The following is a 14599-nucleotide window of genomic DNA, read 5'->3' as shown; positions in this document are numbered from 1 at the left end:
ACCCTAAACCGTGTTTCTCTAAAAAAAAAAAAACCTAAACCGTGGTAAATTATACAAACAGCAGAAGAATCATATATATATTTTGATATTTTGATTTTTGCAAATGGAAGGACGTGACCTTACAACCTTCCTCTCAAACCACTGTTTAATTGGTATCTACAATATAAACATTTCAAACCCCTCCCATTTTATAGTACACGTGTCACTTTTTCTGTCCAAGATACAATTAATGCATTTTTAGTGAATGAGAACTAATTTATTTTTCAAATTTTGAATAATTAATGGAAATGATAAATGCATATTCTATAACTGATTCTTCAATTCTTTTGAATTATTTCAAATTTAAAACTCATGTAATCACTCATTAAAATGATTATAAATATTGAGTCTTGTCTCAAAAAAAAATATTGAGTCTTATGATCATTCTTTCATCACTTTCAATCCCTCTCAATAATCATTGCTCTTTCATCACAAACATGTAAATTGTTGCACTATCTTCTTTCTTCATTTGTTTGATTCATAAGATTTTTTTTTCTATGGTGGTATATCTCATTTCCAAGTTGGAGTCATATGGTATTGTGATATTACTCATATCGACAAAGGCATCAAGTATTATGCACAAGACCAACCTCAAAGAAATATTTCGAGAAACTTTCTTATGTACTAGCGGAGGAAGATGATTGATTTTTCTGTTCATTCTTTTTTCGACATTATCGATTATCATTGAAAGATTGATTTAATTTTTTATCATATTTATATCATTTGTTGTTGAATCTATTTATTTTTATATTCATATCAATTTTAAAATATAAATAGCTTCATACTAATTGGCTATTCATACAAATCCTTTATAGATATAAATTGTTTTATACTAATTGATATAACCTACATGAATACACTGTCAAACCAATATTTCGAGAAACATTCTTAGGTATTAGAGGAGAAAGAGAATTGATTCTTTCGTTATCAATTATCATTGAAAGATTAATTTAATTTTTTCTATAGTCATCCATAACATCTACATCTACAATATAAACAACATATTATTGGCTTAATTCGCATTTAATAATTTTCTAATTCAATTCATAAGTACGTCTAATGAAACTGTTAAAGATATATTTGAACTTCTTTAATTAAAATTAATTTGCAAATCAAATCATGTAAAAGTCAAAGTAACAAATTTCAAATTTGGTTAAAACAAAAACAAGCATTGATGTATGGTACAAAAAAATTATACTCACTATTCAGAGAGTAATTCAAATTTCGCATAATTTTGCATATCACAATAAATGACAGACTCAACCATTTCTATGGCGGATGAATGTATTTGAATACCAACTCCCATGCTCAACTAAGTATTCTCTAAATTTGATAGAAAAAAAGTAGTAACATGATTGAGTATTCCTTAAATCTATTTATTTTTCTTAGACTGTGTTTTCCACTTTACCTTCTGTGCGAGCTTCAATCTTAACATGAAAGAGATATTTTTAATTTGTTTTGATAAGGAGGGGGGTTTCAAATACATTAATGTTACTGTTACCATCCACAATATCAACTACTTTATACATTAGATAGAAAGGTAACAACTTTATACATTTAATCGATTTTTTTTTTACAAATTTTCTTATAGAGAAGTTGGTAAATGTGATTGCGACGTAGACTGATGCAGCAAAGAAGTGTCCAACATTGATCAAGGGTGCTAAGATATAAAACATGGAATTTGAAGCGGAGGATGCTCTAATCTCATACATGAAAGGGTTCATGCCATGATTGTAAGGATTTTCAGAGCTGATAAAAATGATATCAAGAGTTTTGTCTTGAATTAGAAAGAAACTTATGTATTTGTTTGACAAGTGCATTTATTTCTAGAACAATGATACTCATTTTTTTAGTGTTAAATTTCCTCTATCAGCCCATCGATTTTAACAAGCCTTTTTTAGTGTATGTGATATAGAAAATTACTCGAATCATAATATTCTGTAACGATTTTCTCCCTAAAAGCTTGAATTGTTTATTCGCGTTTAAAATCAAAATTATTCCATATATGGCAGTACCAAAATCATTATATTCTCTTTAAAATGGCAATAGCTTTCCTTACCATTCAATTACATCAGTGATCCATAATTAACGGACAAAATCACCTTCCTCCTCTTCTTTTAAATACACCTCTTACTTTCACCTTCTCCGTATAGGTACTTCAAAATGAAAATAAAATCTATTAATCTATCAACCTCTATGTTTTCTTTCATAAAACAGCTGAAAATCCAAGACCGTAACATTTTATAGTTGAATATTTGTAGTTATATATTTTTAGACTAAATTTGTAGTTTTTTTTTTTAAGGGAGACTAAATTTGTAGTTCTTTTTTTGTTTCTCATTTTGTTAATTTAAATCTAACAAGAAAATAGCGGTGACACCATTGAGTATTCTTTAAATCTAATCTTTTTTCTTTGGTTGTGTTTAGCTTCTGAGCTTCAATCTTGGTTGTGTTTCCCACGATTCAAGGTTATTATTTTTGGTTTTACCCTTTTTTGCGAGCTTCAAACTTAATCTGATTTTTTTTTTAATTTGTTTGATTAGGAGGGATTTTCGAAGATATTATTGCTACAGCTACCTTCAACACATTAGCTACTTTAGACATTTAACATTCTTTTATGTCTTTTACTTCCATTTGGTTTATTTTCAATTCATTTAATTGATTTTTTCAAAAAAATTATGAGAAGTTGGTAAATGTCATTACGAAGTGCAATAATAATCTAACCTTATAATTTGAAGTTGCAAGGAAGTATTGTCCAATGTTATTAATGTAAGGGTGCTATGATATCAAACTTGAAATTTGAAGCAAAGGAAGTTATGGTCTCATACACATAAGGACACTTCATACACCATGATAGTTAAAAATCTCATAGATAATAAAAACGATTTCAATAATTTTTTCCCAAATCAAAAAGACATATATCATGTATTTGGTTCATAGGTACATTTTATATAGATGAAATAATATGTTTGCTATGGAAATATTACTCATTTATTTAGAGTTTATATTTCTTCTACCACCGCTCATAGGCTTTCGGTGTATATTTGTTGAGAAGGAAAACAAATACAATGTATCAAAAGTATGTCTTTCATTAACTATTGGTGTTCAGATATATTTTTCTTAAATTGGACATGTGATTTTGATATATTTTATTTTTGTTGCAGTATATGTAGTGCAAACTTGATTAAAAAGATATGCGATGCAAATGATATTGTTTGATATATATATATATATATATATATATAGTTTTAGTACATATTTATATATATATATATATATATATATATATATATATATATATATATAGTTTTAATTCTTAAAGTTTAATATCCGTATAACATATTAAATCCAGGAAAGCTCACATGTGTAAAATATCCAAGTCTAATCGTGCTTTTAAATATCTTCATAAAAATAACAAGGTACCATTATAAAAGTTAAAAAGTTCTGCGTACCAAGTGCTTATGAGATAATTTGAAAAGATTAACTTTGGTAATACAATGGATGTCTTTCACAAATCACAACAATATCATCACCCCCTATCCTCCAATCTAAAGGCAATTTTAATTATTTTTTCCTAACAATATTTGTACTCTACGGTCTCAATTATAAGCAAAAAAGTTAAACAAAAGTTGATGTATTTAGTTCAAATTTTTAACGAGATCCAAAAAAACATTGTTATATATCTCCGTGTTAAACTAATTTACTGAGCATCTCTATATCAAGCGAGAAAAACCATGGTGAAAACATAGAGAAAAAGCAATCATCCAATTATAAATTTGAGTGGAGCGGAGTTCAAGGGAAGTCGTGGGAAAAGGTGGAAGTCAAAGAAAAGTGCCCAGCAAGGAATGCACTTTGTGATATTTTTGCGAGATTACAATTCGCTTTATATTTCATTTTTTATTTTTATTTTGCGCATTATAGCAAACATAATTTTATTTAATATATTTTATTTTTAACGTTCATGTTTGTATTTCATTTTTTTTAGGTGATAATTATCTAATATTGCAATACGTTATTTCAAAACCTAAGGTGAATTTACCACAATAGAAATAAGTGACATTTCACATGGGAAAAAGGTCAATCCTTTCCCACTATGGGAAAGTTGATTTTTGGCCATAGATATATTATTAAAAAATTGAATGGTTGAGATTGATGACCTTTAACCTTTTGTTAGCTTTTTGATATTTAACATTTTACAAAAATTCGGACCCCACATAGTATAAGGTTAATGTTATTTTATTTATTGGGCTTTCTACACAATTTTAGGCCTACATGGTATTTAACACTGCTACTGTTATTAGCTTACAGGGTTCCTATATGATGAACGTAAACCTTAGGGCATAAATATCGCCTGCAATTTGCCGTGTCCTCACATTTCCCAATTGCATTGTGTCAGCTTTTTAATTGGCACCGTGGTAATACATTGCAACCGTAGCATTTCAGTTTTCTTTGATAAAAAATAATATAAAATATAAATGTAAGAGATATTGTGATGTTTGTTGGGACCCATTTTAAAATTTTAGAAGAGTGGTATGAATATTTAGAAAATGTGGTTGAGTGGTTTAAATAATTGTAAAAGGTAAAATAATATAATATATTATGTGGGACCCATTTATACCACCCATATGGGTGGCATGGATGTGGATGCTCTTATATCAAGCTTCTAACAATGGCAAACATGTTAAAGGTAGGTTGTTTGGCCCCGTTTCCGGTAGGAGACGTGAATAGGTCTCCTACGGTAGGAGACATTTAAAAAGACTGAGTTTTTTTTGTATGACAAAAATGACACGTGTCATCATTAAATCGATGAAGAACATGGATCTTACTATAGTCCCTCCACACTGGAATTTTTTCACACTTTCTTCTACCTCTCACCTTAAACAACCCAGAAGAAAAAAACACAATTTTTTTCCTCTTTCCATTCTCTCCTCTCTTCCTCCACCGGAAACATCCTCCGTCCCACCCTCCGTCACTTTCTTCCACCTCTCCCTCCATTTCTCTTTCCCTCACATCTGTCCCCACCACCGTGAAGAAATCTGTCGTCCGTTCAAATCTCATATCCGCCGTTGTTAAATATTTCTTTGATCTGGGTAGATCTAAGAGAGGGATAGAGAGAGAGAGAGAGGTGAAGGGAGGCAAAGGCGGCGACGACAACACCTTACACATATCTTTTCTCTTCCCACTGACTGTAGCAACTGCCTTGTTGTTGCTCTTCTCACTGACTGTAATTTGGAGAACAATTAAACTTAAGCTTTACAGTGCCTCCAGAAAATTAACAAGAACAATGATTGAAGATTTAAAATCCAAAATAATATGAATTTCAAAATTTAATATTGTTGCTCTATTTATGTGAAATATTAATGTAGTCGATAGAGTTCAAGGAAACATAAAAAAATATACAATATTGATATGGTTGGCGAAAAAGTGTAATAGGTTATAGGATAGTACTGAGTTGCTTTTGAGGTTCATTGCTTTTGTACAGTCTCAATTATCTGCAAAAACTCATGAGAAAATTGAAGAAAGAGACTCCATTGGAGAGGTTGTTGTTGGTGGTGGAGGTAGTGGTGGGCGAGTAAGCAGACATGGAGGGGGAGAGAGAGAAGGATGATGGACATAGTGTAAAAAATCTAGTATTAAGAGAGTATGATAATAGCATGGTCTTCAAAATATATCATGTACATCCAATGGTTGCCATCCATTTTTAAAAAAAAAATCCATTTTACAAACAAAAAAAAAGAAGAAGTCAAGTCTCCTACGGTAGGAGACCTAAAGAGGTCTTCTACCGTAGCCTTTGCCAGGTTGTTTTCAAAACTATCATGTGTTTGCCTAATTAAGGAAGTAGTAAATCATATTCACTTAACATCAGGTATATTAATAATACCCGAATCAAAGCAATTAATTTGAAGAAGAACAATCTACCAAAAAAAAATCAATAATTTTCATACCAACTAAAACTCAATAATTTCTATGAAAATTTTTACTTTCAACAACAATCTGATGTGCGCATAAATGGGTTATGTTTAACATATCTGAAGATTTTTAGCAAGCAAGTGGATGAAGGTGTGGCATTTTTGACAAAGAGAAGAAGATAGAAAACAAGTCTCTCTTCAACAAGCAATTAAGAAACAAGTGAAGATGTGAGATTTTCTTTCATGTTTTTTAAGTCTCTCTTCATGTTGCTCGTGTGGTTGAAGTACGGAGGAGAGAAGAGTGGAGTCTATGGGAGGATCGCAGTGTTTTTTAGTGGTGTGGATTTTGTGGTGTGGATAGTAGTATTTTCTAAATTGGGGGGTGGAGTTAACAATTTAGTATAATAAGTTATTAATGTTTTTTTGTCTGAACTGCAAAACCAAACAAAGCAATTGCAACCTGTGAGACTGACAGTTGCAGGTCAAAAGCTGCCTTTCCCATGGTGGGAAAGGTTTGGCCTTTCTCATATGAAATGGCACCATAGAAATATGAGGATGAGTGTTTGGTACCAATAGTGGATGAGATTTTAGGAATAAGTGAGTGATGATCAACAAAAAGTTAAACATCGGAAAAAATATCAATTTGCAACAAATTTTTAGTGTAGGGAAAATTTGTGGCAATGGAGGAATCAATCAAGATGCTGGCAACTTTTTTATCTGTTTTTTTCTTTTTGGCTGGTAATGTTTTTTTTTTTAACAGAAGAGAAGTCATGTATTCAATTTTTACAATAAGGAGTCAAAAAATAAGAGGAAAAGGAAACAAGAGACCCAAATATTGTATTAATCAAATGGGCATTCACATGGGCATACATATATGAGAGAGAATATTTGTACAACTAATACGGGAAAACTTTTGGAACAACTCCCTTTCATACTTTTATTGTGTTTTACTCTCTCTCTCTCTCTCTCTCTCTCTCTCTCTCTCTCTCTCTCTCTCTCTCTCTATCTATCTATCTATCTATCTACATATATATATACTCCCTCCATTTTAAAATGAGTGTCATTTTAGGTGTTTACACACATATTAAGAAATGCAATGATTAAAAGAAAGAGAATGATTATTTTACCAAATTATCCTTATTAACTATTGGTTAATTTTAAAAGCAATACTTTAGAAGTAGTGTGCAGAGTATTAATTGGAGGGTACAATTGAAAAGAAAAAGTTATTATTGCATTGGAAACTGAAAGTGACATTCATTTCGAAACAATTTTTTTTGGCTAAAGCGACATTCATTTTGAAACGGAGAAAGTATTATTTTTGTCTCAAAATAGAAGGAAGAAAATGGTTGTCGCAAAATTTATCCTAACATGGTAGTACAAATATTATTTTTCCAAAATGACTTCCTAGCCAGATTACATCTATACTTGACTCACATCCCATAATAAAACGGTCTGATGTATTACCAAAAAGAAACTTTCTAATTTTGAATGATAAGAGTTTAAACAATTTCTTTTCAAATGGAAATTGACTTTGGAAAATACTGTAAAATTTTAGCTTTAAATAAAATAATATAGACTAACTTACATTTCAAGAAAGCCTTTCTAAAATAATTGCAAGTTCAAAATGATACTTTTGGAAGATACAAATTTAAAGAAGTAAGTTAGACTCTGACTGTGATCTAACATTTTATCTCAATGAGCTTCCCAAGTGGGGTAAAACACGATCTTGCCACTGAACAAGATTTCCAAATAAATACATAAACTTAAAATAAGAATTTACAGACAACAATTAATTAAACTAGGGATAACATAGATAGAGCTGACTTAATTAATTAGGTTAGCGAGCTTGGGAAATATGATAACCTAAACTATTCTAAAAAATTATGTGGTGAGGCTGAGATAGATTAACTCTACCATTTACCCCTTCTTACACGTCCCGTCATAGACGGAGAATCCACCTAGCTAGGGTGAATCCCATTATTCCCACACAGATCGCTCCCGAGGGTGGAAAAAAAACTTCTTTTTTTATTAAAAAAATAATTCTCTGCAGGGACAAGGATATGACAGAGATACCTGAATCCGTTAGGGGCGAGGATTAAATTCAACTTCTCATCTCAGTTGGGTATGGATGGGGTAACATGTAAGTTTATGGAAGTCGGGTATGGGGACCTATAAAGTAAAACACGTCCCCACCTTGCCCCCATTACCATACATATGACCTCCGAACTCTTTCAACGCAAACCCCTACAACCGTGCATGTTTTTTTAAATGACAAATATTAGTAAGTATTTGTTAAATTAAAATATTTAATCATTTGTCGAGTTTGAACTTAGGTCCTCCAACTTTTTATCTCTTAACTCAAATCAAATGAGGTACCTAATTCCTTATAAGCTTACGAATAATAACATAATATTCAAAAACTATATGAAATTTTTTTTTTTTATGTATAATTCAAAATGACAATATTTACCCGTGCCTGGCACGGGCTCCATACTAGTTCTAATTCTAATTTAACATGCATTTTATTAGGTTTGCAACAACTAAACCTATAAAATTTCCTCCAAATGATCCGCATTAATTGCTAAGTGTTAACCCTAATTATGTATTTCCTTCCACCACTTATTCAATTTGAAATTCAAAAAATTTTGTTAGGAACCATGAACTGCAGTAAATTACATATATTTTTATACCCCTTGGAAAATACACAACTCTTCAACCATGCACACATCTTCAAAATAATTAATACATTGTATAAGATCTCTACTATTATTAAATTCTATGATATATGCAGATATGATATGTATTTGGTTGGAAAAATATATTATTACTTTTAGTAAATATGAAAGTGTAATTATTCTTTTTATAGTTGTACGTGTAATTTAGAAATTCTATTAATTGAAGTGACTTTGTTTTTCATGTTAGTAGAAATTTAAAACAATTATTGCAAGTCAATTTTTGATGTTTACCTATAAAAGTAATAAATAAAATTGACTCGTGCAACAATATAATATTGTATTCTTTTTTATCTTTTTTCTTTATAGTTTAAAAAAAATGAGAAGATAATGATCCAATAATATATTGTGATAAAATAAAATAACAATCTTTAATTGATTAGTTTTTCAAAACTAAAATGTAAAATTTGATAAGATTCAAGTGTCATTGAAGGACATAGTAAGACAAATTTGATTGTAATATTGTATCTCTAATAATCTAATCTGCGTTTATTGATCGACCCATGATCTTACGGGTTAAAGATTATTCATTGGTCTCTATTATAGTCGAAAAGACCCGTGCGTCGCACGGGTCAAAAGTCTAGTTGAAATAAATAACCATGATTATTTTGGTTTGTTATAACTTCAAAGCAACAACATTTATATTTTTAGTTTTAAGCTAAATCAAAATTTCATACAAGAAACACTGTTAACAATTTTTAAACATTAACGCAATAAAAAGAACGGAAAAACAGGCACGTGAGTGCCCATCTTTTCGCTAATAAATAATAAACAAAATGGGTGCAACAAATATTGTCAAATGATAAAAAAAACAAAAAAAAACTAAATAAAATTGGAGAAAAAGCCTCCACGAATGGAAATTCACATGAAAGGTTAAGAAGTTTGTTATATAAAAAAGGGGTTTTGCTATATACCACGACCAATTTAGCCTACGAAAACCAAGAATATACACGTGTTCGTTTTATAAAAAAAGAACCAGCCGTTAATTCTGCACTTGATGGAATACAAAGAGGGGTAGTGATTGTAATTAAACATTAATAAACTGTTCGTGGAATTTGTGGAATACATTTCGTGTACATAAAAATGGAAACAAAATGGTTCACATGAAATGTTAATATTTGTTAGATAAAATAATAATCTAAATGGTTTACAACAAATGTTTCCAAACACAACAAAAGTAAATAAAGTTGGAAAAAAAGCCTTAAAAGAATCTACAATTGGGGAAATATTAATGCCTTCCAAACCACTCCCCCTGCAAAGAAATCATGTCTAAATATCTTTTCAAAGATTTTATATTTAAATATATCTGAGATTTATATTTTAAATGAGATTTTTTAATCAATAAATAAGATATTATTAAGATATCATTACAATTTATAACTTATATTTGTGTTTAGAATATTTGTAAGATTTGTTTCTTATTTAATTATATGATTTAGAAATATGTTTCTTATTACAAGTTATCTTATATTTGTATTACAAGTTATCTTATATATAGATAAAATCTAGCAAGAGTCTCCTTCATATAAACATAAATCTTTTCAAATACGAAAGCACAAACAAAAAACCATCACTACAATGACGAACATTACTCAAGAATGTCCAACGTATTATCCATCAGAACAAGAGTTTGAGCATCCTTTAGTTTATCTGCAGAAAATTGCCCCCGAGGCGTCTAAATTTGGTATGTAATAACAGATTATGTATTGTTTTCTTTTCATTTTAGGGTTTTTTTATCTGTCATTAAACAAAGTTATGTAACATTGTTGTTTGTCTTTCCAAGTATAGTAAGAATATGAAGCACGGATACGGACACGGACACCGGACACGACACGGACACTGACACGCCGACACAGCTAATAATTGGAAAAAGTCACATAATTCAGTGTAATTACAAGTGTCGGTGTCGTGTCGGTGTCGGACACGACACGTGTCCGACACCGGGACACGCCTAATCCGAGGAGTGTCCGTGCTTCATTTCTACTTAATGTAACTTCCTTTTATCCCTCAACTTTCTTTTGGATCCATCTCTGAAGTACTCGAGTTTACGTGCATGTTTAGATTAAATGTGAATCTGCAAAATCACTGTGACAAAGTGAAACTTGAAAATATAGATTTTACTAAAATCACAGTGGCACGCTATGATTTGTCAGAACGATATAATCTAATATAGGACAAACTTGTCTGCAACAGATTCTGCATTTTTAGGTTTTTTTTTCCTTTTCTTTTCTGTTTGTATGCTTATATTTGATCTTAATATTTCAGGTATATGCAAAATTGTTTCACCAATCGCTGCCTCTAATCCTGCTTCTTTTGTCTTAACGGAAGAGAAAAAGGATTTTAAGTTTAACACAATTGTACAGCCTCTTAGGGTTTTCGAATCAAATGAGATGGATAAAATAACTTTTTCTAAGAGAAAAAGGTAAGAAAGAACAAAGTTTTCTTAAGTTTTTTAAACAACTTGAATGATGAAAAATTAACTAACTTGGTTTTTGATATTGTTTGTACTAGAAAATATACATATCATGAATTTGAAGCTCTTGCAAACAAGGCGTTTTCCAATAGATTGCGTGGTAAAGAAGATCTCTCTTGTTCAGATATCGAAAAAGCGTTCTGGCACGAAATAGTACATGGAGAGAAAGGAACAGTTGAGTATGGAGTCAATGTTGAGGAAAGCGCCTTTTCAAGTGATCCTGATGATAAGCTTGGAACAAGCAATTTCAATTTGAAGGTTTCTTTTCAAAATTTATGTTTGCTAAATTCATTGTTAGTTTTGTCTTGACATCTTTAACTATTGAGTTTATATTTGAATTCAGTCTATTAATCTTTACTTGTAGCACTATTCTTCTGTAAGTGTAATTATTGTTTGATTAACACTTTTCATTTGATTTTAGAATTTGCCGCGGCTGCCACAGTCTCCATTGCGTTTAGTTGACAGGAAAATTCCAGTAAGGAAGCAATTTTTGTAACCTAATCTGAATTAAAAGTTGTTAATTATTATTATTATTATTATTTTAATTTAATTCAAAATTTCAGGGATTAACTGATCCTATGCTTTACATTGGGATGCTATTCAGTATGTTTGCATGGCATGTTGAAGATCACTATTTGTACAGGTATATTATCTTAACATTGCTTCAAATATTGTTTAACATTGTTGATATATAATCATGTCTTAATATATAGTACTGTATTTTTTGCAGCATAAATTACCATCACTCAGGTGCAAATAAAACTTGGTATGGTGTGCCTAGTTCTGCATCCTCTCAATTTGAAAAGACTGTCTTGAATCATGTGTATTGCAACAAAGTCTTAAAAGAACATGGAGAGAATGGTGCATTCCAATTTCTTGCACAAAAAACAACCATGTTCTCTCCTGATGTCTTGTTAGAACATAATGTGCCGGTTTACAAGGCGGTGCAAAAGCCAGGAGAGTTTGTCGTCACCTTTCCAAATTCATATCATGCTGGATTTAGTCATGGTACTCTCTCTCTCTCTCTCTCTCTCTCTCTCTCTCTCTCTCTCTCTCTCTCTCTCTCTCTCTCTCTACATGTGTTGGTGTTATTACGTTTCTGATGGATATTGCTTATATTTTACGAATAAGTAGGCAGGTTGATTGAATAATAGAAAGGTACGTAGGTTTAAAGGTTAATCTTGTAAACCCTAAGCTTGAATAATAGAAAGGTACTTCCGCCACTATGCAGCAGCAGAGGAACAATAGGCCGAACTCCAAAATCAAATCTCGCGTGTTCTCTGTAATCTGTTTATTTTGTACAAGGCTTGAAGTTCTAATAGTTACTACATATAGAGACATCTATTTATTGTTCTCATTGAATTTTTTTTCCATAATAATACCTGGCGGAATTTCACTTCCTGCTATTTTAAATACTTATGTATCTTACTTGATGTGCAAGTTAGTAATCTAGTACAAAAGCTAAAGGTAGTATTAGTAACTAATTATTGAATCATTTTCTTGTTGAGTTTAGGTTTTAACTGTGGAGAAGCTGTAAACTTTGCTATTGGTGATTGGTTTCCACTCGGGGCCGCAGCTAGCAAACGTTATTCACATCTCAAAATGCTACCTATAATTCCATATGAGGAACTTCTTTGTAAAGAAGCATTGCTTATCTACAACTCCTCAAAAGATAGAGGTGACAAAATCAAACTTGAAGATACGGCAACTTATCGAGCTATTGCACTATCTTTCTTGCATCTTATTCAATTTTATAAGACATCGCTATCGCGGTTGGGCAGTTCGAGAAAGTTGTCAAGCTCTTCAAATACATCATTAGGTTCTGTGACATGCAGCCTCTGCAATAGGGATTGTTATGTAGCTTTCTTCTTGTGCAAGAAATGCTATTCAGATCCAATTTGCCTTTTCCATGGTAAGACCTCGTTATTCTCTTTGAGTATTTCAGAAATTGTTATTTAAGCTGCTTGTGTTATTGATGGATAAACTTGCTTATTATGGTTATATTCAGACAATGTGCCACAAAATTGTTTATGCGGGAGAGAACATACTGTATTTAAGAGGAATGACATGTTGGAACTCGAAGATGCTGCCAAAAGTCTTCAACAGGAAAAAGAATACACCAACGCGTTACCTTTAACAAATATATTCTCCTATAACATAAATGAATGCATCAAAGAACACAAGGTATGTGAAAGTCTAAACTATGATATTGATTTACAATTTAGAATCCTCTAAACTTCATTATAATAGTCGCATTTGATTGATTACAATACAAGTATAACACATTGCTTTATCTTCAGGTTGCTTATTTTATTGTATCTGATTGATTTTAACTTTTGGAATTAAAACTGAAAACAGAATAATAATTGGCATGAGGAAAAAAGTGCTAGAAGAACTGTTAACTCACTAGGTGCAACATCTAAACTGAAAACAAGACCTGCGAACAACATCAAGCTCACTGTTGAAAATAATCAAAAGACAAAGAATCGTTGTAGAAACAATGTGTCTCCATCAGTGATGAATACCAAAAGACAACGAGTCCTTTATAACTTGAGAAAACATGAATCGGAACTGATTACCAAAGTTCCTTCAATATCTTCCCTTTTGGCGACATCTGAAAAATCAAATTAAAGTATCATCTTACTTGCAGATGACAGGAAAGGCAATGTTCAGATTGTGGTAGATTATTTTAGTTAGTATTTTTATTATTTTGATATGTCATTATTTTCAATTCATTAGGGCAATATGCAACAATTTCAAAGGTTTAGACGATTTATTCTGAAATATGTTACTGGAGTATCTTCATGCAAGTATTAGATCATCATGTAACATTTAACCATATTTTTTATCATGTAAGGTTTGTCGCAATTTATACTTCTATAGTTTATATTCCTTGAATGAAGTGGTTATCATTCTTTTCCTAAAAACAAAAATCTCCGCTCGAGTACTACAAAATTCATTTTATAGCTACTATATATATCAACCATACTAATTGAATTCTAACTGATTAATAACGGATTAAGAGGTATTCTTCTCTATCTTATATGCATATACATATTGACCTTGGAAATCCATAGTGCAGAGAACCTTTTTTTTTTTTTTTTTTTAGTAAGAACCTTTGTTCAGTATTACCACTTTACATTCTTCGTTTCCTTTGTTATCAAAATAAAATATTCATAACCGTAACAATGTCTTCTTTAAGAAAATCGAAATAACTTACCAACAACATGTCAACAACAAACAGGTTCAGCACAAATCAACTGCACAATTGTCACAAATGAACAATGCAGTCGAACTGTATGAATGGGATAGTAAAGGTCGTACAAATGAACAGTGCCAGTGGAATAGATGAATAATACTGATGATATGGATAAAAAGTAGTCACACAAACAGTGTTGTGCGATGAAGAGTGGTGATGGGAAAAACAAAGGTATAAAGAATGCAACGAC

At 31.0% G+C, this 14599-nt stretch overlaps 1 protein-coding gene across 1 annotated transcript; it reads left to right on the top strand.

Moving 5' to 3' along the window:
* The first annotated feature begins 10255 nt into the window (after positions 1-10255).
* Positions 10256-13781, top strand: LOC146954876 (lysine-specific demethylase JMJ13-like). Its single transcript, XM_085746663.1, has 9 exons — positions 10256-10361; positions 10943-11039; positions 11189-11408; positions 11572-11625; positions 11714-11793; positions 11881-12158; positions 12664-13062; positions 13159-13334; positions 13509-13781. Exons 1-9 carry the CDS (start codon positions 10256-10258, stop codon positions 13779-13781), a joined length of 1683 nt encoding a protein of 560 aa, XP_085602789.1.
* Positions 13782-14599: the final 818 nt, after the last annotated feature.

This window comes from Medicago sativa, chromosome 1, assembly GCF_051527215.1.
Source record: "Medicago sativa cultivar Bolivia chromosome 1, Bolivia_mono, whole genome shotgun sequence".
Classification (NCBI taxonomy): domain Eukaryota; kingdom Viridiplantae; phylum Streptophyta; class Magnoliopsida; order Fabales; family Fabaceae; genus Medicago; species Medicago sativa.
The sequence above is the reverse complement of the archived record's forward strand: the minus strand, read 5'-3'. Positions and strand labels throughout refer to the sequence as shown.

Coding starts and splice junctions, on each gene's coding strand:
- LOC146954876 (XM_085746663.1), top strand. CDS start 10,256: ATGACGAACATTACTCAAGAATGTCCAACGTATTATCCATCAGAACAA. Junction 10,362..10,942: donor CCCCGAGGCGTCTAAATTTG/GTATGTAATAAC, acceptor TTAATATTTCAG/GTATATGCAAAATTGTTTCA. Junction 13,335..13,508: donor AATGCATCAAAGAACACAAG/GTATGTGAAAGT, acceptor AACTGAAAACAG/AATAATAATTGGCATGAGGA.